At 47.9% G+C, this 23,051-nt stretch overlaps 1 protein-coding gene across 3 annotated transcripts in view; it reads left to right on the top strand.

Moving 5' to 3' along the window:
* Positions 1-23,051, top strand: part of LOC146207620 (uncharacterized) — a 122,814-nt gene that overhangs the window by 93,723 nt on the left and 6,040 nt on the right. For all 3 annotated transcript variants that reach the window (XM_084589233.1, XM_084589238.1, XM_084589244.1), the window contains exon 5: positions 21,384-21,560. In XM_084589233.1, coding sequence (XP_084445359.1) covers positions 21,384-21,560 — 177 coding nt within the window. The remainder of the gene's footprint in view (positions 1-21,383; positions 21,561-23,051) is intronic.

Raw genomic sequence — 23,051 nt, 5'->3', positions numbered from 1 at the left:
GGAGGCTTGCTCACTAAAGAACTTCATCGTGGTCAAAAAGTGGTGAGAAGGTTCGCAGAGTAAAACGTTCATCGGTCACATGCTCTATACTGATATACTTGCTCAAGACGAATGGCTGGGCTTGTTTCCGCATGTTTCACTTCACCTGCACTGTTAGGTATCTGCTCATAAGGTATACACTGGTATCCTAACCTCTTGTGACCTATAGGCTGTCTCTAGCCATAATCATCGTAATTAAATGGGCTACCAACATCGCCTCTTATGCGAGCAGGTTCTCAGTTTTTACGGCCTTGTCTAGCAATTTTATTCACACATTGTTCGAAGGTATCGTCATCCGTGCTATTGTGTAGAAAGAACCCACAAAAACGTACAACTGTTTCCTTGTATTCTTTTTTGTTGGTATTGTTTCTAGTTGCTTCCAGTGCAATAGTATAACTGCACTGAGAACTTTATTTCGGGTAAGTTGAGAGTCTAGGCAGCAGGCGCTCTAACATCTGATTTACTTGCGTAATTTCAATCTATCAACGGTAATGTCGCACAAAACTTATTTTCCTCCCGGGTCGTCTGTCACCAAGTTAAACAGAGATTTCAGCTCAAGAGCTTCTCCGAATGCAACTTAAAAGTAACGCATATTCATTTGTACGGACGACTCAATCATTCTATATTCGCACATCTTTGCCCTTGACTTCATGTTCCCCCTGCAGCTCTTTTTTGTTTTTTGTTCACTTCATCTACCTGTTATATATGTTCGACTTCGTTTAATTCATTGTTCAATAAAAATACAGAAGACGTGCTGACACACTGTTCATCAGAAATTCGGATGACCTCGACTTCTAAAATCTCTCGCTCCAGCTTATATTTGTCCTTTTTCAGCACCTGCACATTATGAAGACAGGCATTTTACGCTGGTTTTGCAGAGATTCACAACGTTGATGCTAGACATATTTCTGATATTGATGTGGCGTTCTCTCTTGTCCCATCAATTAGATTACACTTCTTCCTGTTTGTCTTATGTAATTCTCACGACAGAACAGGGGAATTCTATACACAATGTCTCGAATACATTCGCAGTACATCGTTCGATATACAATTAGGTATCTTGACCTGCCCTCCTGGTCATGCCACTCACCCGTGCACACTTCTTTTTTTTTTTCCTTGTTTGAAGCCGCGGGAACGACATGTTCTATGTGCCTATTTCCGAAGATAGCTGTAGGGAGGTGAAGTGAAGAGAAAAGAAGGCACGCGAATCGAACAGTTCAGTTCTTCGTCTTCTTGGCCTTTTGAAAAATGGCACATAACAACATGCGGGGATTGGCCAAGGTGTAATGACATAAACATGGAAATTTCCACAGTCGATTACGGCTATTCAATTGTCAGTGTGGAGTTGTCCTTGTCTTTGTGTTTCTTCCGTGTAATCTTCTCTGCTGCCCTTTTTGTGATGTTTGACCAACCGCATGCATCCTTTATCTCTTTACACTGAACCAAAAGTTTAATTCCTTTCGTCCTTCGGCAAAATAGAAAAGACGTGCTAACGCAGTCTTCCTGAAGTTTCGTTTCCATTTTTTTCCCTTTCAGATTTGATAATTTTACAAACAGAGGACTCTGTGTGCTTTTTTGGACATTGTGCGTATGGCGTGACGGCAAGAAAAGTACGCAATAAATTCTCGGGATCTAGAGAGCATGCTGAATTGGACCATAGTAATTTCATCAGGTTGAAACGGTTGGGAAGGATGTCTCTGTATAGGACTCCTACAAAGAGACGTATGGAGGGACGTAAGGCCTTATAGGAAGCTCCGTGATACTAATCTTTCGTCCAGGCTCACCTGAAAAAAAAAAAAAAAAAGAGATAAAAGAAAGATTTAATAGGGTTGGATACGACTAAAGAGAGAGAGAGAGAGAGAGAGAGAGAGAGAGAGAGAGAGAGAGAGAGAGAGAGAGAGAAGGAGAAAAGAGTGCTTCTTCTACGCACATGAACTTTGACCGCGCACGTCAGCAGCGACGGCAGATTGACGCAGGCTTAAGATCACGCAACTGCAACTTCGCTAAGAGAAGAAAACGGAGCTATTCACGAGGACAACAAAGACTAAGGTGATGTTTCTGCCTCGCTTAAAAAGAGCGACGACACGACTCGAATCGGAAGGAAGCCCAAGCGGCCGAAAGACTCAAACGCACGACGACGGCAGGGTCAGGAAATTAAAGACTAAGCAGAGTACATTATAAAGGAGGAAGAGAGAGCGCAAGGGACGCAGAGAAAGAAACATGTGCTTATTGTCCTCTCTGTGTCGTCGTCTCAGTGGGGGCCTCAGTGGGGGCCTCTGCGAAGGGGGTGATCTAGTGGCGCCATCTAGAGGAGCAGCGTGGTCTCTGCTGGAGTTGCGGCGGCCGCGGCAGCCGTTATCCACTGGCCATCATCATGATGCATGGATGCAGAGAGAGGATGAGAAAGAGAGAAATTGTGAAAGAGAAAGAGGGAAAGCAGAAGAAGGCTCGTTACGGCGACCACGGCAGGCGGCGCTGGCGGCAGCTGCTACCCGAGAGACATCTCTCCACTCTCTCAGCGGTAACAGCCACAAGCAGAAGCAACAGCCGCGCTGGTGGCAAAGGTGGGCGCCGGGCAAACAGACGCTGGATGACCGGCGTGTACGTGACTTGCAGTAGTAACGACGACGCCTTTCTCTTTCGCCCGCCCTAACCCTCGCCCCTGTCCATTCTGAGTGGCGCCGCGAGTGCGCATGCGTCCACCAAACGCGCCCTGCCGCCCCACCTCAACGACTGGCAGTCGGCGTGAGTGAAGTCGCTCGCTAATGCGTTGCCCGTGGAAACGAGAAAGAAAGGACACCAGCGTGGCAGGAAAGAGCAAAGGGAAGAGAAGGAAAAAGTAGCGAAAGACAAAAGAGCGGAAACTGCGCCTAATAAATTGCGCTCTCCCACGTATTCTTTCAGAGGACACATCGCGAGTGCGGCTGCCCGGTCGAAGGTGTTACAGGATTGATCGAAAGGGAAGCGGCGGTCATTTCTTTTGCTCCGTCCCTTTCAGTCTAGTGGTTTCGAGAGAGTTTTTTGGACGAGGGCAGCAAACAGAGGGGAAGTACATACACTCGACACTGTATGGGAAGCTTTGGCTTCTCTCTTCGTTTAATTTTTTTCTATCTCCTTTGCAGCTTCGTTCGAACAGAAGCCGCGAAGTCTCTTAACTGGCAGCTCATTGATGATGGAGTAAAATGATAGGCTTTCAGTCGGGAATGTGGGGCTGTGTCTGCTAGTGCTGGTTGAATCTTCCTTGGTGGGCTCACCGTGTTGTTTCTTGTTATCTGAATGTCCTGACTTTTTATTTCCTGAAACTTTGCACCCTGATTTTCGAGTTCTAATGAATGCCTCCTTCACTGGAAGTTTGACATGAGCTTGCGACTCTTGCTAGCTTTGTCACCCGCAACATTAGTACATTGTTTACTACATTTCGTTAATATATAGCCAAGTTGCACGTGCCTTAAAGCCTTAAAAAAAAAAAAAAATGTTGTTATCACACAAGCATATTGAATGCTTGCGTTTTTTTCATGTTGCTTAATTTTTTTACTTGCCGCCTGGCAATAGATTGGTTTGCCACTTCCTCTGGTTTGGGTAACTTGAGATATGCACACTTTGTTAAACACGACCATGTAATCTGCTGAACACTATACACTCTAGGAAAAAAAAAAAAAGAGGGTACGAGACAACGCCTTTTGGGGAGGTAAAAATTTGCCACATCTGGGACGCATTTCGGGGGTATTCAGTGACTCCGTCCGATCAAAAACCATAACGACTCTCCACTAGCAGGAAAAGCGCCAGTGTGACACCATAGAAAATTACCGCGTTGTCACCTTCAGGGTGGTCAGATGGCAACAGGGTGGTCAGATGGCAATATATGATGTGTTTTATTTACTATACAATGCATGCTATGTGAGGCAAATCGGTGTACAATCATCTTCACCGTTTCAGTCCATAGCCCTAGCGAAAAAAAACCGTATGAGTCACAATAACATCATACGAATTTCTCATATTGAACTCATACTAAGCTCAAACAAATCTCTTACAATCTCATATATTTCTCATATGTTGAATGATATTTGTATGAGATTATGTGAGATTTATATGAGTTTAGTATGAGAAATTTGTATGAGGTTATTGTGACTCATAGTGTTTTTTCGCTAGGGTAATACTCTCACTTCAGGCTGCCCAAGAGCTATATACAAAGACCGTGAATAGAAGGGTATAGCTAAGTTGTTTTTGTATGTTTCACGTGACCCGAACTGAGATTTGATTTCATATGACACCGTCCGGCTGCTGAAACCGGAACAAGAAAATCATAGAGAAGAACTTCTGATATAGTTCATTAAATGGGCGTAGGCGATGTCACGTAGCTCCTTATGTTTAGTTTCAATTGCGCTAAAGAAAAACACGTGACCGATTTTTCGCTCTCTGTGCTCTTTTAATATGGCCTTTCGATCGCCGAGACGGAGTTATGCGCGCATCTGTTGAGCGAGCGATAAAAGACTGTGCGTGGGCAGCTCGGGGGTAGTTTTGCAGTGGGAGGCTTGATTGCTCGGGCGAAGAAGCTTGCTCAAGAACTGGGATGCGAGCCTCCGATCGCGATGTAGGACGATAACTCGCGTCATTGCGAGTTACTGCATATGGGGGATCGGCATGCTCACTCTGTCGTGATTGCCGTCGATGACGGTTTGTCGACCACAGTGGAGTTGACGCTGTTGTTTTGCTGCTCATTGGCACGCGCCTTTCAGCCCTCCCCCGGATTTGAGACGACTTCCAAGTTCGGACCTACATCGAGGAATACCATCTTATTCTTTTTTTATGCTTTACTCCGGAGTGCAGCTCGTGAAGACCGGAGGCCCCTGCAAGAAAAGGAAATTGAGGGAAGAGGGGGAGGATGCTGAATTAATTCAAGAAGGGAACACTTGAGACATTTGCTTAAGGTTTCGAGTAGCAAAGTAAACCGGAGTCATGCATAAAAGCTATAAAATAGAGAAATGACATTTGTCAGAGCTTTACAGAGAAGGCGCTGGTTGCATGTGCAAAGAGAAGGATATTTAAAAAAAAATTGTTCTTTTGTTTTCGACTTCCTAACAGATATTCCGGTTTCTTTAATTGCCGTTCATTAGCGAGTTTAGGAGATCAAACACCGTGTACCTCCCAAACCCCTCCTTGCATCGTTTCTGCCCTGCTGTGCCCGGAAACATGGCGCGTGACTCGCCTTACACTGAGGATGAGAGTGCGGACAGCCGGCAGTGCGAGGCCATGGGGCGAAGGAACAATCCTCACTCTGCCCACATTTAGTGTTCCGATGAGGCACGATGAGGGGGCATGCGGGAAAGGGAGATGGGGGCTGGAATCTCGTGTATATCTTGCCCGATCAGACTCGCGGATCCGCTTGATGTTCGGGTCACCATAAAGGACTAAACGACGCCGCAGATGCTGCGGGGACCCTCGCGATGGCTGGATAAGCGTCCTGTGGGACATTTTGAAAAGGGCCAGCGTGGAAGCCAGGGCACGGTCAAAGTTTCAACGGCCATGTGTCGACGTGTTTTCGGTGCTCAAGTGAACGATGTCCTTCTCTTTATTCCCGATGAGGTGGTCGATTGTGCTCGGCGGAAATACTGCCTAAGCAAAAGCCTGCCAGCTTTTACGACCCGTTTGAGAACTTTACACTACGGGCAGCACGCTCTAAGCTAGGTATAAAAAGAGCTAAGAAAGACATGAACCATCTGAATTTCTTTTTGTTCGGACATTTTAAGTGCCAAACTTGCGAAACCCTACTCGCATAATGTAGAGAAGAAAACTTTGCATTAAGAACTTGGTCTTATAGTGTATAGGCATCTTCCGATGCATTAGTTATCTCGTTAACAACACGCGGGCTCCAATTTGCATTCTCCTTCTGCCGACACAGCTGAGAGCTTGAGATGCGAAAAAAAAACAAACAAAACAAAGCCATTAACACCGGTCTGGTATCCATGGTCCCCTTCTCTCGAACATCGGAGGCTTTCTTTCTCGAACGTCGATAGCCAAAATTTTCATCATCGCAAGGGCATTTTCTGGTAGTTAGCGTTATCCTCATTGTGCGCAGCACTTCTTATCTCTGTCATTAGCGGCCTACAGTTGGTCCATTTCACCTTCATAAGTGCACACGAGCACAGTAGAGGTCTTTCATACGACTGGCTAATTAACGTTTACTAACCTATCAGCCGGACAAGTATATGCAGGCAGCGGATTACGGTTTTAAATTAAAGATGCGGACGCAGATATATCTTTCATGTACTGAATGACAATATTCGGTATTTAGTTTTTGTCCAACGAACGACACGTGCTGATTTCCATTGATGTTCGTAATTCAAGTGGACACGCTGTCGTCGCATTTGCGAATAGTTGTCTCGGCAGTCGGCTATACCCACATTCCTATCGGCCCGGATTTTGTATGCTTTGCGCTCCTAGCTGGACCCACCAAGCCACTGTGACTGGTTAAAAGAGGCCTCGGGCAAGTCCGATCTTCATCGCTAAGCTTCCATTTCCTGATGGAACCAGGAAGCTTTCAGTCCGAACGCCAGCACTTACCTCTGGCGGCCGATCTCGCGCGCTGGTGAAGCATGCAACAGCTGCGCCTGCACGTACACTCGGCTGGAGGCCGCCTCCGGGCAGGGAGAGAAAAGTTCTTTTTTGTCCTTTCGGCCTTCGACTATCCGAACTCCGTCTCACAACTTGCACGCAGCGGGGTGGAGGCCACATAAGCGTGAAGTGACGGTGTCCACGGACATATATACTTCTCATCGACAGCTCAATCATTATGCCTTATACACATATGGGTACTGTTCCCATAGGCGCCAGCATATGTATAGGTCTGTCTACGCGTCTCATCGGCAACTTACTCAAATACATATGGGTACATATACAGGTACTGTTCCCACGCGCGGCCCATGAGCGCGACGTGACGGCTTCCACAGACGTCATTGTATGTGTGTGTCTCACCAACAACTCACTCAAGCATATATGGGCACGTATATGTGAACTGTTCCTACGCCCTCACGACTGAAGCGTTGAAGGCGTCGCCACGCGCTCGAGCACTTTGAACTGCACCGCCAAGGAGCTGTGAGACAGGTTGTGCGTAATACACTTGCGTCTCTCACCGGTGTCATGCACTGAAACCGCGCAGTGAGACGTCACATTTTAAGAAGCTACCGCCTCGCGCTCTTATCTGCAGCGTTTACGAGTGCTGCACCGTTTTTGGCAAGACTGAGTTTGTACTTGGTATGCTCCGTGCGTTTTCGCGCTCCTTGTGAGGCTTGCGTCGTCGTCAAACAGTAGCACATTTCTCGCGCTTGGTTATTTTTATTTCAGTTTCTTATTTCTCGGAACGCTCGCAACTATAAGGTTGGGGACACATCAGCCGCGGAGAAAAAAAGAATGCGCTTACAGCTGCAGCACAGCCGGAAATCAGCCTTCTCATATACTTGTTGATGCGTTCAACTCCTTGTCCACGATGCATGTAGAGTTGCGAGTTACTTTCGCCCCAAGGCTTTTGTGTCCGACGATGTGGTGTCTGCGACGGTTGTTTACGGACGGGCTGTGCTTGTCTTTTACTCTCGAAGAGACTTGAGCAGCGAAGGATGATTAAAAAGCGCTCGACATGGCGTGGTACGCCTGCCTGTACAAGGCAGGCGTGCCAAAGCGACTAAGGCAGTGAGAGACGTCGTAGTGGAGAGAGGAACGAATTAAGTGATTAGGGATTAAGTGAACAGGTAAGTGCATGTACGCGAATGAGGATCCGCACGGGTAGCCGTTGATGGGACTTAGTATAAAGCTGCCGTATCATACCCTTATATAGGCGGAGTTTAAGTGTCCTCAATTTCCCAATTTTGTTAAACGCGTCCAATGCTCGAGGCAATTTTGTGGATGCTATGCGTACCTACTTGATTCCTTTGCAGAACGCTACTCGAGAATAAAAACTGCTGAGACAACGTGAATCTATTTTTAAGCGACACTCGAGCTGAAGCTCCGCTTTTGGTGATTAAATAAGTGGCAAGAAACCACCTGAGTTGCGGTATTTGTTTTAATCCAAATGTGAACTGTGTAGCCTGCGGGCAAATGCGTTTCTCAGAAAAAGCACGTACCGCATTGTGATCATCATCATCATTGTCATCATCATTGTCGTGGCGTAGTAGATGCATTTGCTATGATAATCTCCACCTAAGTTGTGCTGAGCACAGGATAAGCTTTAAACAGCGTCTATACGCTTATCCTATGCTCAGCACAACAGCGTATAAACAGCGTATAAACAACAAGCGAAAGAAAGCGTTCCCGCAATTGTTGTTGCTGCGGCTGTAGGAAGAAGGAAAATAAGATGCACGGGCCTTCTACTGGCTCTGTAGCTGAGCCACCTCCGCTGCCCGATTTATTTATAGGAAGGGAAAGGCGCGGTAACTGTCTCACTTGTTTTTGTGGACACCGCAACCGCGCCGTAAGGGAAGGGAAGAAGGTGGGAGTGAAAGTGGAAAGAGAGGAAGAGGAGCCGTAGTGGAGGGGAACGGAGTAATTTCGACCACCCGGGGATATTTAACGTGTGCTGACATCGCACAGCACACGGACGCCTCACCTCCGCTGCCTGATTAAAAAAAAACTGATTTATTTATAGGAAGGGAAAGACGCGGTAACTCTCACTTGTTTTTCTGTGGACACCGCAACCGCTCCGTAAGGGAAGGGAGGAAGATGGGAGTGAAAATGGAAAGAGAGAAAGAGGAGCCGGAGTGGAGGGCTACGGAGTATTTCGACCACCTGGGGATCTTTAACGTGCGCTGACATCGCACAGCACACGACGCCTCTTCGTTTCGCCTCCATCGAAACGCAGCCGCCGAGGTCGGGTTCGAACCCGGGTACTCCGGCACAGTAGTCGGGCGTCTTACCACTGCACCACCCCGCGGGGCTCACCTCCGCTGCCTCGTGCAGACAAAAGAGAAAATAGAGAAGAAAGAAAAGGAAGAAGGAAAGAAAGACGCGCGCCGCAACAACAGCCGTCGTCCATCACCGAAGTGGTGGCGGGTGCAATGACGGCCTACAACAGATAAAAATTCGGTGGCAGGCTAGCCCCCGCCGCAAGCGGTGGTTACCTACCTGCCCCAGCCTCATCAATGCTATAAACGTGTGCGCGGTTCGAATCCACGCTCTGAAATACGTCCGGAGAACAACAACCAGGCTCTTTTGTTCTGACACAAGTCGATAAATGTGAATGTGTTCGTATCGTTTCTGCACGTGCTCTCTCGTTAGCGCTGCACTTCCACTCCTGGAAGCGGATACTACCGCACATCCAGACTCTCGCGACAGCATCAGGCTCCGCACGACTTGCAATATGCGTCACGTGCGCGGAGGAGCGGGCGATGGAGGCGATACCAGAACCCGGAGTGATTCGCGGGGATCACGCTCGCGACGTTATTTATATACACGCTGCAGCTGGGAAAGAAGGCCGAGGTCCGGATTTTCAGGAAAGGGCCGATGTAGAAACCTGCGCTATTAAAACGAGACGCTTCCCAAAATGACCGACGCGCGGAACGCGTCAACTATTACTTTGTTCCTGATACGACGTGAACTCTATACGTTAGCGGAATAGTGAAGAGGTGGATGGTGGCATGGGAAGCGATCCCGCACCGTGGAAGAGAAGAACGCGGCTGGGATTTTTTTTTTTTTTTTGTCTAACCCGAATAGATAGAGTGGTTCGCTTAACAAGCGGTGGTTTTGTAATCTCGTCCACGCACTGCTCCTTTGGTGACGGGCGTGTTTTTCCGTTGGTCTCCGCTGTCGTAAACAAGGGTATTCTGTTCACGCACCAGTATACGTGTTGCGTTGAAGAACAATAAGAACCTTCGCGCGACTGGTCGGCGTGCTTAACCCGGCTCGCCCACCTGCAGGCACAGCTCTCGGCTTTGCATATTCTGGGAGTAATCTGAGCAGCCATCTTTGTGGCGCTTTGTGACTGGTTACAGATTTGGTTTGCCAGAGGCCGTGTCGTATTTGACGTGGGTACGAAGGAAGGAAATACGAGAAAAAAAATCCAGAAAGGAACAAGTGTGGCTAGTTGTAAAAATTCACCCCTTTAAAAGATCGCGATGCTCCATTCTGGGTTGGTTCCTTATAACTTTGGTGCTGGCAATGATGTAAGTTGAGGCATTTTGTAGACTTTTCTTCACATTGTAGACGATTTGTTCTACTGATGGGGTGAAAATCAAATGCAGGATGCCTTGTTTATTAACTGTTTATTATCGAGCTAATGTCCGAACAAATGTCCGTACAGTCCAGATCCATCTTTCTTCTAGTCGTCTTCCTTCCCACTGTTTCTTTTGGCCATTTTAGAACGGCAGATTGATAAAAATCGGCGCGGCAACCTTTGCGAACGACAGAAGGTTTGAACACGTCTCTTTAGCCAGCTCTCACCGTTCCACCTCCATGAAGCGGTTCTTCTCCAATTTCTTAGCGCCGCTTACGTAGATGCTTCCGGATGACAAAGGTTGGACCATTGTCACGTATTTCGTAACCGCCTCGGTCGTTGCTTGTGGAGAAGACTGGAAATCCTCTGCCCCTTAGTCGTTCTTGTCCCTGACCGGTGTGGCAACACCGGCCCGTTTTTGAGGAGACTCGCCCTTGGATGTCGAAAGCACGAGGCTAATTGGATTTGGAAGCATGGGCGTATGGACCCCTGTGGCCTCCGCGGATCGTTTTTGTTTATTTTCGTTTCCTTACGGAGGATGCTTCGTTGCACATGTCGCCAGGCATGGAACAAAGAAGTAGGCAACCTTGCGGTGCTTTGAGTTAGCCATGCCCACTCCGTCGGTTTGGCCAGGGACTCTGCGCCTGGCCATAGAGGTCGCTATTTTCGCCGCTCGCATTGAAATTCTTGCTTTTGCGTGCAGGCTTGGCCGACTTTGTAAATCAGTAAGAGCGAACCGAAGAATATCGGCCCGAGTTTCCCTATAGACATGTGCTCGAAAGGCACTTATCTGTGTTCGTAGCATGCGGTTGCATGCTCCGGCACGAAAGCTAAATAAAGAGTCTTTGCTATTATTTCTTTGAACACTATAGCAAAAGAAGACATGGTAGTAGTGGGAGAAGGTAGAGAGGAGAGACAGTGACAGTGTTCTGAGCAGTTGAGATAGCCGATGATGACGTTGTTTAAAGCCCAGTAAAAACTTTGCGCTGCGCTCCTTACATTGCTGCATTACGCTCTTTGGGCCGCCTGCATATCTGCAGATCAGACTGACGAAGTCAGTGGCTACCGCTGCACGTCTCGATAAAGGCACCGCTCCGTGAAGCGTTATCGGTTCGATAAGAAAGTAATTGGTATTTAGCGCGGCTGACAGTGCGAATGACAGTATATATTGAGATGTGGCCCGATAGCCGCGGTTGAGAAACAAACGGCGCCTCCAGGACCTTTTAATCTTGCCGACAAGGCTTGTGTGCGACTAAAGTACCCTAGGGGAGGGGGAAGGAATACCCCGTTTTAAGATGCTTTGGGCAGAAACCGGCTAGAGTTGAGAGCGATCTTGGCGCTCATATAGCGAACTTAGCTCGCTTGCATATTGCCTCGCTCTGAGGCAGAAAGTGTTCTTGTTGCCTGTAGTGGTCGTTATTATTGCCTTTAGCACCGCACGCAGATGATGTTATCCGTATCTGACTTGCGTAACGTCTTTGTTGCGCTTGCGGTTTCTTTGTCACGCGACTTCGTTCCTCGAATTAAACATTAGCGCAGAATTTAACGAACACCTTAAGTGAGCGTATGAAGGTGCGGACAATGCACATATAAAATTAGAAAACAACTGAAAGTCGATAATTGCATAGTTGCCGATACAACCACATTTTTACTTTACATTTCCTGTCTGGTTCTCCTGTTCGAAGGAAAATATTGTAAATAAACGACACAAGAACCAAAGCAACATTTTTTTTTTTTATGCATGCACCAAGGCTTACGGTTGTTCACTGTGTTTGGCTCAAATCTGAGTGACATGCTGCAACATTTGCGAGGCTCTTCGTGGCGTCCTCGTTGTTTCTGTACATCCACCGAGAACGCGACGAGGCCGATAACGAAATCGACGCTACCAGACTAACCCCACCTGTCACGCGCTGAAACACGCGCACACAAACGCACGCACGCACGTGCCTTACGCACATTCTGCAACGCGGGGCTTTACACAAACGCCCTTTTTACTCGCTCATCGGGAGGCCACGAACGAAGCCAAGCCGAGCCGAGCCGCGGTCGAGCGTCTAGTAGACCATCCGAGCATTGGTAGTCCACTCACGGCTGCCCGTAAATGTCACCGACGGTCCGCTCTGGTGGAGCAGCCGCAGGGAGCAAACCGTAAATCTGTGCCGCCTCATCCGGATTTGTGAAATCCCGAGCTGCCCATGTCCCCCCTTCTCGCCGCGAGCGCTGTCCTTTTTAACGACAGCGGCGAGCACCATACAGCGTGTTACGTATAGGTTTATACGCACTCCCTCACCTCCACCATCTGTTCCTCCTCTCTCTTGCATCTGGCCATCGTGCGTGTACGGGTACGATGTAAACTCTCTCCGTTCGGCTTTTGATCCGAGTAGCGTGTACGCGAGCCTTCCAGCGTCTTGCCGCAGCCAAGGGGATCACGCAGGTTGCTGTCACATGCACTCTGCGGACAGCGGATGGCATGACGCGCGCGGATGGAGGAAAAGAGAGAGCGAAAGGTGCAGCATACCGCGGGTTTGCTGCATGCTGCTGTTGTTGCTGCTGCTGCTGCCCATGCAGACGTGGCAGATGCAGCACCCTGAGACATGCAACGGAGGAACCCCCGGTGGGAAGTCGTAGAAAACAGAAAGTGAGATGTCCTATACACGATGCTGCGAAGTCAAAGCCTGCCGGAATGAAGCAGAGAAGAGCCGAAGGATCGAGGCGAGAGCACGACCCCTTGTTTTGGTCGGCTCCCCCTTTTCGGTGCCCTCTTTATTTATGGAACGTTATTTAATTTGCTGGCTTTCGGTAATCGCCTCGGATGCCACCCGCCATGCGCTGGCCAGCCAACGCTCGCTACAGCCGCGAGTCTTGGTTGCTCACAGAAAAAACAAAAACAAAAAAGAAAGAATACCTTAAAAGGTGGTGCCGAACACTGTCAGCTTTAGGAAGGTATTTTCAATTTTTACTTGTTTAAATAACTATATGTTTCTCATTCTTTGTACTGGGTTCGAATTCTGTTTTTGCCACGAGGCACGCCGTAAATGTTTTTAGACCTTTCCAACTTCACATTTCTGGGCAAGCCATATCTTCACGTTGCATTTTCATTGGGCTGTGCACCCCCCCCCCCCCCCCCTCCACACACACACACCTAGGGTTTCAAATGACGGATTTAATAAAGTTATCTTATTGCCCATGTGCGACACAGTCTAGAACGCACGGACGTTGAAGTAAGCTGCAAGTAGTGCAGATACCTGCAACTGGTGTGAACGTCCCCAACCAGCTGCAGGGCTTTTGAAGGGGACAGCTATATACGAAAGAACGCAGTCAGACCTATATATACTGACCGGATGTCCGGCACTAGAACGTGGGATTCGCGCTCTCTTAGGACTGGAGGCAAGCCAGGTGCGGAATTCGCACCAGTTATTGACGAAGTTGAGAAGCCGGGCGATTTTGGAGTCGTTCGATGGGAGCAACAAAAAGTTCGATAGATGCGTGAAGTGCTTATTGGAGTAGGCAACGCTGGCGCGACCAAATGAGGCGCTCGGGAAGCTCCGAAAGGCTTGCATGTTCATGATGACAAATCTAGACGTTGATTGAAATCATCTCTAACTTTGAATATAGAGGAGATGCCATGTAACGTAACTGGGTCGAACGATTGGTGGCTTGTGGTGTAGCACCTCTTTCATTTAACCCGAAGCTCCAGTATGAGTGTTTCTTAGCTCATAACATGAGTCATGACCGACAGAATGTATATCGCATATCGGTATTTTTTATGTCTAATAATGATAAATGTAGAGTGGCCCCGCCGGGGTGGCGCAGTGGTTACGGCGCTCGACTACTGTGCCCAAGGAAGCGGGATCGAATTTCGACCTCGGCGGCTGCGTTTCGATGGAGGCGAAAAGCAAGGCGCCCGTGTGCTGTGCGATGTCAGTGCACGTTAAAGAACCCCAGGTGGTCGAAATTTCCGGAGTCCTCCACTACGGCGTCTCTCATAGCCTGAGTCGCTTTGCGACGTTAAACCCCACAAACCAATCGATAAATGTAGAATGAACATTGAGGGAAGATCTATGTGCAATCTGGCGGCGTTTTTATTTGCTTAGATATTATTTTTTTCAACACTGCTACGTTTCGTTTAGTGACGTCTAGTAAAAGTAATAATGTTGCAAGTGGGATGCTATACGCTTTTCGAAACCCGCTTGCGAGGCGAGGGATCGAAGTATAATGCTGTTATATATTATTAGCATGCTGAACGAACAATCGTCAAGGAAAGAAACGCGATAATCAGAGCGCATGTTCTTACATGTTGTCGGTGCAAGCTTTTACTCGAGGACACTTTCAAATGGAAGGAATGAGAGCATTCGCACTTGTCTATGTTGCGCGTCAGCATGTTAAGATGTTCTGTTCACTACGGCAAACACGGTATGATAGCAATTCCCCCGCTCACGACTCTAAAAGATTTGCCCATCGCAGAAACATAGGGCGTCATTCCGTACACCCGTGCAGATGAAAGCTTAAAATCGATACAGGCTTAATGAACCACTAATTAGCCGGCTGACTGATTACCTATCCCTGTATTCTGCTCAGCGGGGTTGCCTCCGGTTTAGAAATTACATACGAGATAGTATCTCGTCCGCACACGCGTTTCCACAAAATAGCACAAAAAAAGGTGACTTAGATTTCCGGATTAAAGTGCGCTTGGTTTTCCCGAGATCGAGAGGCTCACGAACACCTGCCGCCGCTCAGCAGCCGCTTCGGCAGCCTCGTCAGAACCGTCTGCGTGAATATCGATCACCGCTAAATACGGCTATTCCCACAGAGCTCTTGATTTATTGCCCAGATGCCGCAGCGCGGACTTCGCTTTACTGAACGCAACCTTCACACCGGCTACTTCATTTAGAAACGATGGGAAGTCGCAAAGCAGAAGCGGCATACAGGCAGTTTTAGCACAGCTTTATTAGATACCACGGGGTTCATGGACACCGTTGCGGATAAATTTTCGGTTCAGAAAGAAAGTATCCTTTATCCGCGATAGCTTGAGCCTTGGATGCCTCACTAGTTGCTTAGGCTTCAGTTTTCGAATACGCGAGCCACTCCAGATGTTAAAGCCCAGCTTTCCGGACATGATAAGCTAGAACAGTCTGTCGCCCGTAGAAAACACTGGACAACTTGATGGGAGCGCTCTAGCTTGTAGATGTGAAATAATTGCATAGTGCGGTGAGGAAATGCTGCAATAGCTATAGGTCGGCTAGTGATGGCCCATACATCTTCCGTGATGCTGAACCTGGTTTATAAAGCAATTTATACGTTCACACATGCTAATTTCGCGCTCCATTGGAACTCAGTGGTGAAATAGCGAATATTGAGGTGAGGCCTGAACAAAAACTGTCATATAGAATGAAGAACGTCGCGACGCAACCTGATGACATCATTGCCTCTCCAAGTCCATTGTTCTGTTCTTCATACCGTGTGCAATATTTATTTTATCTACAGTAGCCAGAACTAAGTTTCTTCTGGAACCAGAATCAATACGCGTTTATAACTTCAAAATTTCAATAAGAATTTGGAATATTCTGTGCAATCCATTGCTTACCAAGCGATACCTGGTTGTAGAAGCTCAAACTAAAGGCATTTAATTGTCTAGGAGAGAGAGAGAGAGAGAGAGAGAGAGAGAGAGAGAGAGAGAGAGAGAGAGAGAGAGAGAGAGAGAGAGAGAGAGAGAGAGAGAAACTATGTACTGCGCACTGATGTGAGTTGCAAGCCCGGGCCAGGCTTTATGGGCATGTAAGGATAGTGACTGCGTATAGAAATGTCAAACGTATCCCACAACCCCCCCCCCCTCCCCCCCCTTTTTTTTAATAGGTTGCCCGTATTTCATTGTCGTTTGATGGCTAACCATGGTGTTTGCCCAATTAATGCTCCGATAGGTCGGTAAACATTCTGAATTTCCCCATGTATAAGTGCCCACTGCTTATAATCATTTCCACCCTGGTATATACAAATAATGTGGCCGAACATGTGTATTCCGCTTACCACAAGTTCAAACAATGAATGGAGATGGCAAAAAGACAACGTCAAAGAAAAAAAAAATGTTCTTCCCGCAAAAGTCGTCGCACTCATGCTAGAAGAGAGGTACGTGGGGAAAACGATGCTCCAAGGCAAGGTGAAAGCCAGCCTTTCTGCATCAGTCCGACCAATGAGGGTGTTTCTTTTTTTTTCTTTTTTTTCGCGTACCCGTTGCGGCCTACGGCGGCATTTCGCCTACAGTCAAAGGGAAATGGTTATTCCAAGGTCACTGTAACCCAGAGAAAGGCACTTCGGGAAACTCGAAACACCTGTAGAGGCGAAGAAAAAAGCACGTCGTACCTTGAAGTAAACAACCTAACGAAGAGTGATGAAAACTAGTCAACGGCGTCGCGTCGGGGACGGAGCGCAAGGGCCCCGGAAGAAGAGGACAGGGAAAAGGGTTGGAGAAGAAAACGGTCGTCGCAAAAGAAAAGAAGCGATGACTGAGAGGGGAGAGGTCAAAGACCAGCCGTAAAAAAAAAAAAAAAAAAAAAAGTGCAAAATTGATCGCCCGCATGCTAGGGAATTAAGGAAAGCGGGGACAAAAATAAAATAAAGGTAAAGGAAATAGTAATGGTCAAAACGGCGTAAAAATGTGAACATAATTAGAGGAAGCGATGGCATGTCTCAAAAGAAACCAACAAGAAGCGTTATTAAGAGAAAATAAGATAAATGGTGGAGGCGTGGATGGGTTTAAAACAGCGGGACTTGAGAAGAACTGGAATAGCGCGGGTGCATCTATGCATTCAATTCAAAGCCGTCTCACTATGCGCACAGCCTGATGGAGAGGACAGGCCTACAACAACTTCCTTGCACACACATGCCTTTGGCTCGCAATCGTTTCACTACGCCCGTATAGCACGGGCCGCCTAAATAAATATGATTTAATTAACAACAACAACAACAGCGATCACTTTAGTAGCGAAAGCGGCAATTACGAATTATACGCTTTCCGGCAGCATCTTCAAGATTGCTCTCGCCCCGCCTTTCCCAAACGCTGAGACGGGAGACGCCAACGCATATTACGGCACTTGTGAGCGCGCGCTGCTACACACAGGTACGGCCGCGCTCGAAGTGGCGTTGAACCGCGCCGAACGGGGCATTCTCCTCTTGCTCCGGAAACGACTGACATATGCGCTGCTGCTCGCCGGTCCCCAAGAAGATTTTCGCGCGCACCCGCCCTTGCTAAGCACCGAGCACTGCGGACGCGTGAAGGAAGCAGCCGAAGAAAGCAACCGAAAAAAAAACACAACGTGCGCTTCGTTCGTATATACGACTTGGGTATGTGACGGGCATATATACGTATAGGTATGTACCGGAGAGGCGTGGGAGAGAGAGGGAGACGTACACGCACGCATTACGTATACAGAGGGGCTGGCACTTGGACGCGCCATAATTTTAATGTGGCACGGTCGAGTGTCAGCTAGCGAAGGGTGACATGTGTGCTACACACGCGCAGGCTTGTTCTGGAAACGGATATGCTGCTCTCATTTAGGGGGCCCGCCGGCCCGTTGCGTGTATACACCCAAAAATGCCGGAGCATTTTAGTGCACTCTTATTTGCTGGATCGCTAGCGCGGACGCGTGAAGCTATGCGGGGAGGAAGTGTGCACAGCGACTTCCTCTCTTGTCGTAGTAAGTGAGGCGAGCTGGAAGGGAGAGTGTGAAATAAAAATACCACGGCCATTAATGTACGCGTAAGTTTATTGATGGAGGAGACGGAAAGGTAGAAAAATAAGGAGTCATCGCAAAATTCATTGACAAAGTAATTAAAGCCGTTATAGGTAAGTGTAAGTTTCAGAATCTCTAGCTACGTAAAAGAACTACAGAAGCCGTTAATGCGCCGTGGAATAAGCTCATGTTATTGATTCAGTCGCCAGAAAGAGCGAGCATGCAATTATCAGAACGCTTGCAAAAAACAGCGAGAGTTTATACAAATGTGTTAGAATGTTGTGCGACACAAAAATACTTAAAAGCAAACAGGATTTGCCTAAGCAAACCCTGGCAGAACCAGGGGCTTCGTTATAATACAGCCACTGACACAAAGGAGGGCAGGGGAGATTTTGTTTTTTTATGTTTACTAATGTGAATAATGTAACCCTGGAGTTGATTAAAAGACAAGAAAAAATTTGGAGGACGCTTAAGAATAGAACGCGATAGCGTTATCGCGCCCCGTTCGCACCGTCTACTCAATTGCTTGTCGCGCTTTTGAGTGACACATAGACGCAGTTCACATGATACAACACTCGTTAACTTATGCAAAGCATAACTGTTTGGTAATTACTTGTTCTTAAACGTGATTCTGGGACGTAGAAGCGCTGCCAGCCACCTTGCCGAAACGCGCGGGCCTCAAGTTGCAGTCGTAGTTCGTCGGCAACATCGTTGCCGATCCGAGTAGGTGCGATGAAGATCTCGGAGGCCATGCCCTGTCTATCTTATTCCGTGCGTCACACACATGATGCTGCACGCCAAGCAAAGAAGTACAGCGGAAAAGTAATTTGCCACTCGCTTAACAGCGTGTTCTGTAATTCTGTAATTTACATGCTCATGATTATTATTATACGCCACAATACACTTCTCTAAGGGACATTTCTGAGGCAACACCGCAATCCATAGACGCGCCTTTGTCCATTTCAAACCATCTAGCTGGCGTGGCCGAGTGTTTAGCGTGCTCGTCTCGCACCACCGGCGGAGGCCCACGCTCGATTCCTCAGGTCGGCGATTTTTCCTACTCGTTTTTATTTATTAATGCTTCTCGGATTTTTCGCTCACGGCCAACGCCGGACGACGCGGGACGGCGGCCGCCGACAACGGCACCTGCTTTTCTGCGACACGGGGCCCTTAACGCTACCGCGTTAAAACAACCATGTCCCGCGTCGGTGGTATCCACGGCCTCCGAATTTCGCGTCCGGTTCTCTCTCGACTTAACTACGGCGACGGCTGTTCAGTCTTATACTTTCCTGGGTATTTATGTTGCGTATCACCTATGAGTGACAGTGTTCTCCAGCGCCGTCCTCCTCCATAGCGGCGGACGTGGAACATCCTGTGACGCGGCGATTGTCACGTGATCAAAGTCGTACAAATCCCCTATGCTTTGCTTTGTGTCAATTGCTATTGGTTCCCTTCTTATCCATTTCATAACAAAGGCTCTCGTTTTCCCTGTATTGTTTTGCTGTTTAGCTCACTGATGGCTTTGGCCTTCACAGGCATACCACACAGCTCACTCACCTACTCTTCGTTAGATCACCGTATAGGGATCATGAAACTGCATATAGGCTATAGAGGGTATGATCGTGTGGAAGTATATAACACAAGTTACGGCGTTTGGTTTCTACGTCTCGACAAAGCGTGCACCCCAGGAGTATATAACGTATATGTAACTATGACTGATCCTTCTCTGGTTGCTCGTCTGATGTACTGAATGTACACTAAATAACTTGCATCGAATGCTAAGAGATTGCCTTCCCGTCTTGCGTTCGTAAAGCATATACATTTTGTGTAGCCTTGCAGCGAATCCTTGTCACTTCCAGCAGGGAATGCTAACGGGCCATTTTGTATAATACATGGCCCACTGCAACGAGCGGTATCTAACGCTAGCATGTCTGGAATTGTGGGCGCACTATACTACAGCATGAAGCCTCCCCCCTTTTCTATATATATATATATTGGCGCCATTTTATTGCGAAAGCAATACTACCCGCACTTTCAAGCCTTCGCGTGACCCGGCCGCAGTTACGTCTTACCCACGTGACGCTGTGACGTCACACCCTACGTCACACACGGGCTGGCAGGAGCTGCCAACTTGGGTCTCTCGTCTCACATCGGACGTTTATGTCAGAATCAGCTTGCTAGGACCCTGGCATTCACGTTACCCCTATAGGCCACTAAGGCTCGTTCATACGGGTTGGTTAAAGCGGGGTTTCATATATGGGCTGAGGAAGAAGAAAAAGAGAAGAATGCTCGGTCCCCCGCAGCTAATGCTTTCGCTCAATATTTGCTTCAGCAGCGTTGAACCCATGTACTTTTTTAAGAACCAAATCTGAACCATGGGAAGGACGCATCCACTGGAATCAAATAAAACTTGTTTTCCGTTCCTTCATCTGTGCCGTCATTTGTACGCCTGGTGACGTTGGACGTGCTTATTAGTATTTTTACGGCACCCTGCGCTGCAATGTAAGCGAGTAATTTTGCTGCCAGTGCAGTTTTCTCAGCACTGGTGCTGGACGTGAAACCATCCCATGCATCCGAGCAGAGGTGACGTGTTCGAGCCCAGCACTTTCTCGCGGTCCAACAACAAAGGGCGATGTGCACGTCCTTTGATACGTGGATCCTTATCAGCTTCTCGCCCAATTAGCTTTCTAGAGGCCGCCAACAAAAGAATCGTGGGAGCCTAATTAATCTTTCGCGAGTGAGAATAGGCCGCCTCCTCCTAGTAAGCAACCACTTTGCGAAAGTTGCTGCCGGAGAATCCCTGATAACAGAACTGGCAGAAACCCAGTTTGGGGACTTGTGTACAAAGTAAAGTACGTGAACGAGGCAGTCCCTTATCGGTCACAGAGAAAGGTCCGCCTGTCGCGCCTCTGTTCGGCCTTTGTACGAGACGTTTTGCGGAGGTGTTCATTGCGCTTTATTTCGAGCTTGAGTCGGATACGTACAAACATTCCGGGGATTGTTTCACTTTGTCAGATCTATCTATATTTATGCTGGACCTCGGAGAAGAGAAACCCGACCTACACCCAGTCAATGAAAACTAAAACACTAGGGTATACTGTAACATCTTTAAGATTTCGTCAATTATTGAGTGACGTAAAGGCCTTCCAAATAGCGCATGGTACGCTTCTTATTTGTTAGGAAGTCAGTCGTGCTGTTAGCTTGTTGTTCGGCATTACTAACTATTGCTTGTAAATGTTACTCTTGGCTCTCACTTTGTTTAATATAACATCGCTTATAGTAGCTTATGAACGACCAATGTTTAGAATCACAGCAGACACTTTCAGTGGTCGTTTTAGTGTTGCGGTTCGCCAGCATGTGCACAATTTCTGAGGTTTGGATACTGACTGATGCGTATTCGCTTTTTGTTTTTTCTTCTTCAGCAACATCAGCAGCCGCAGCAACAGCAGCAGCCTCCACAGCAGCAACAACAGCCTCCTAATCGACGGGTTGGGTTGCAGTGCTCCAACTGCGCCACATCGACGACGACGTTATGGCGGCGCAACAATCAAGGGGAGCCCGTGTGCAACGCATGCGGTCTTTACTTCAAGCTTCATAACGTAAGTAACCCCAAAGGGTCATGAATCGACTCCATAAACTTAAATGGCAAGCTACGCGCGATCACTCAGACAAGCACAAAAAGCTCTTGAAGTTGGGAAACATAAATGAGAAGGCTCATAAGGAAGGCGAAAACACTCCATGTGAAATATAAGAGAAGCAACAGAATCAAACTGCATGTCCTCAAAGCGTTCCAAACATTCGACGTAAATAGATGGGATCCACACCGACGTATTGATCCCCGTCTTTGTAGTCAGCTTTAAACGCTATGGCATATAGTTTAATCCTTCGCCACCCACATCACAAAGCAATAAAATCAGTGGAACGCGAAAGTACAACGCAAAATAACGCAGCGAAACACAACACATCCCATGCACGCGGGTCGCAACAGAGTCCCACGTCTGACGCCACTCGTATAACCTTTGTTCTTGTCCAACTGCTTTCTCTCCTTCCGTATTGTTTTTTTTTTTTTCTCTCTGGCGCAAGGGTTGCGACATGGAGACGGAAAGTGCTCCCAGTTCGTGACGCTAGCTGGCTGGCAAAGGTTCAGGCACGTTCGCTTTGAGAGAAGGACGTGGACGCCCTCTCGCTCGTGGGGACAGCAATCAGACGATTGACTTTGGCCGTGTTTTGACACGCTCTGTCGGAAACGCGGCCCACGCCGGTCGACTACACACCCAGCACGGACGGGCGAATGGAAGGGACGCGCATTTGTAGAGTCTCGGTCATTTCGCGAGGGTCCTGGGTGGGCAGGCGAGTAATGAAATTACTTTTACGTCGCACCGTGCTATACCAGCTCGGGGATTCGACAACCGCACTAAGCGAATTCCCGTGCCTCGGATGATGTTTTGTCGTGGGCAACACAGTAGGAACAAACGAGGAATGGAGCACAGAAAGGTATGAAATGCGTTTTAGGAAATGATTAAACATTAAAGGAGTATGCATGGAGGGACGAGGTGAGTAATGGATATACCTGCAGACCCGGTTCAAAGTCTGCTGATGTGATTTGCTGGCGAGGCATTATAGGGTGTCTTATAGGCCCTTGACTTTCGAAACATCCGGAGAGACACAGTCCTCTTCACCATCCAACTTAGATGCCGCACTCAATAGACACTGGAACGGTCACAATTGGTCACTTTTTTTCTGATTCTGAAGCGGGCCGCCATGACTGCTTATTGCTTCTGGTATTATGGGTGTAATCCGAAACCAAAATGCCATGCGCAGGGCGATCTCCAAGTTACATGATATACACTTTGTATACCAGTGGCTCCCAGGACGCCGCAGCATCACAGCACGGACAGGGCTGTCCGATCGGCTACAAAGAACGTCGTTATGTTTCCATACCAATCTCGAGAGTGAGCACAGAGGGCAGTGTAAGGGCGCCCTGATCATATTCGAGCTGATTTTCATGATAGAATTTGGGCTAGTTGGTATACCCCGACTTGCAGCTCAGTATTCCGCTGGTGGGAATGCGAAGTGAGGGAACTGGTATA

The sequence above is a fragment of the Amblyomma maculatum genome, chromosome 1 (assembly GCF_055883805.1).
Source record: "Amblyomma maculatum isolate TAMU_Amacu chromosome 1, ASM5588380v1, whole genome shotgun sequence".
NCBI classification, from domain to species: Eukaryota; Metazoa; Arthropoda; class Arachnida; order Ixodida; family Ixodidae; genus Amblyomma; species Amblyomma maculatum.
Note: the sequence above shows the minus strand (reverse complement) of the source record. Positions and strands in the feature narration are given on the sequence as shown.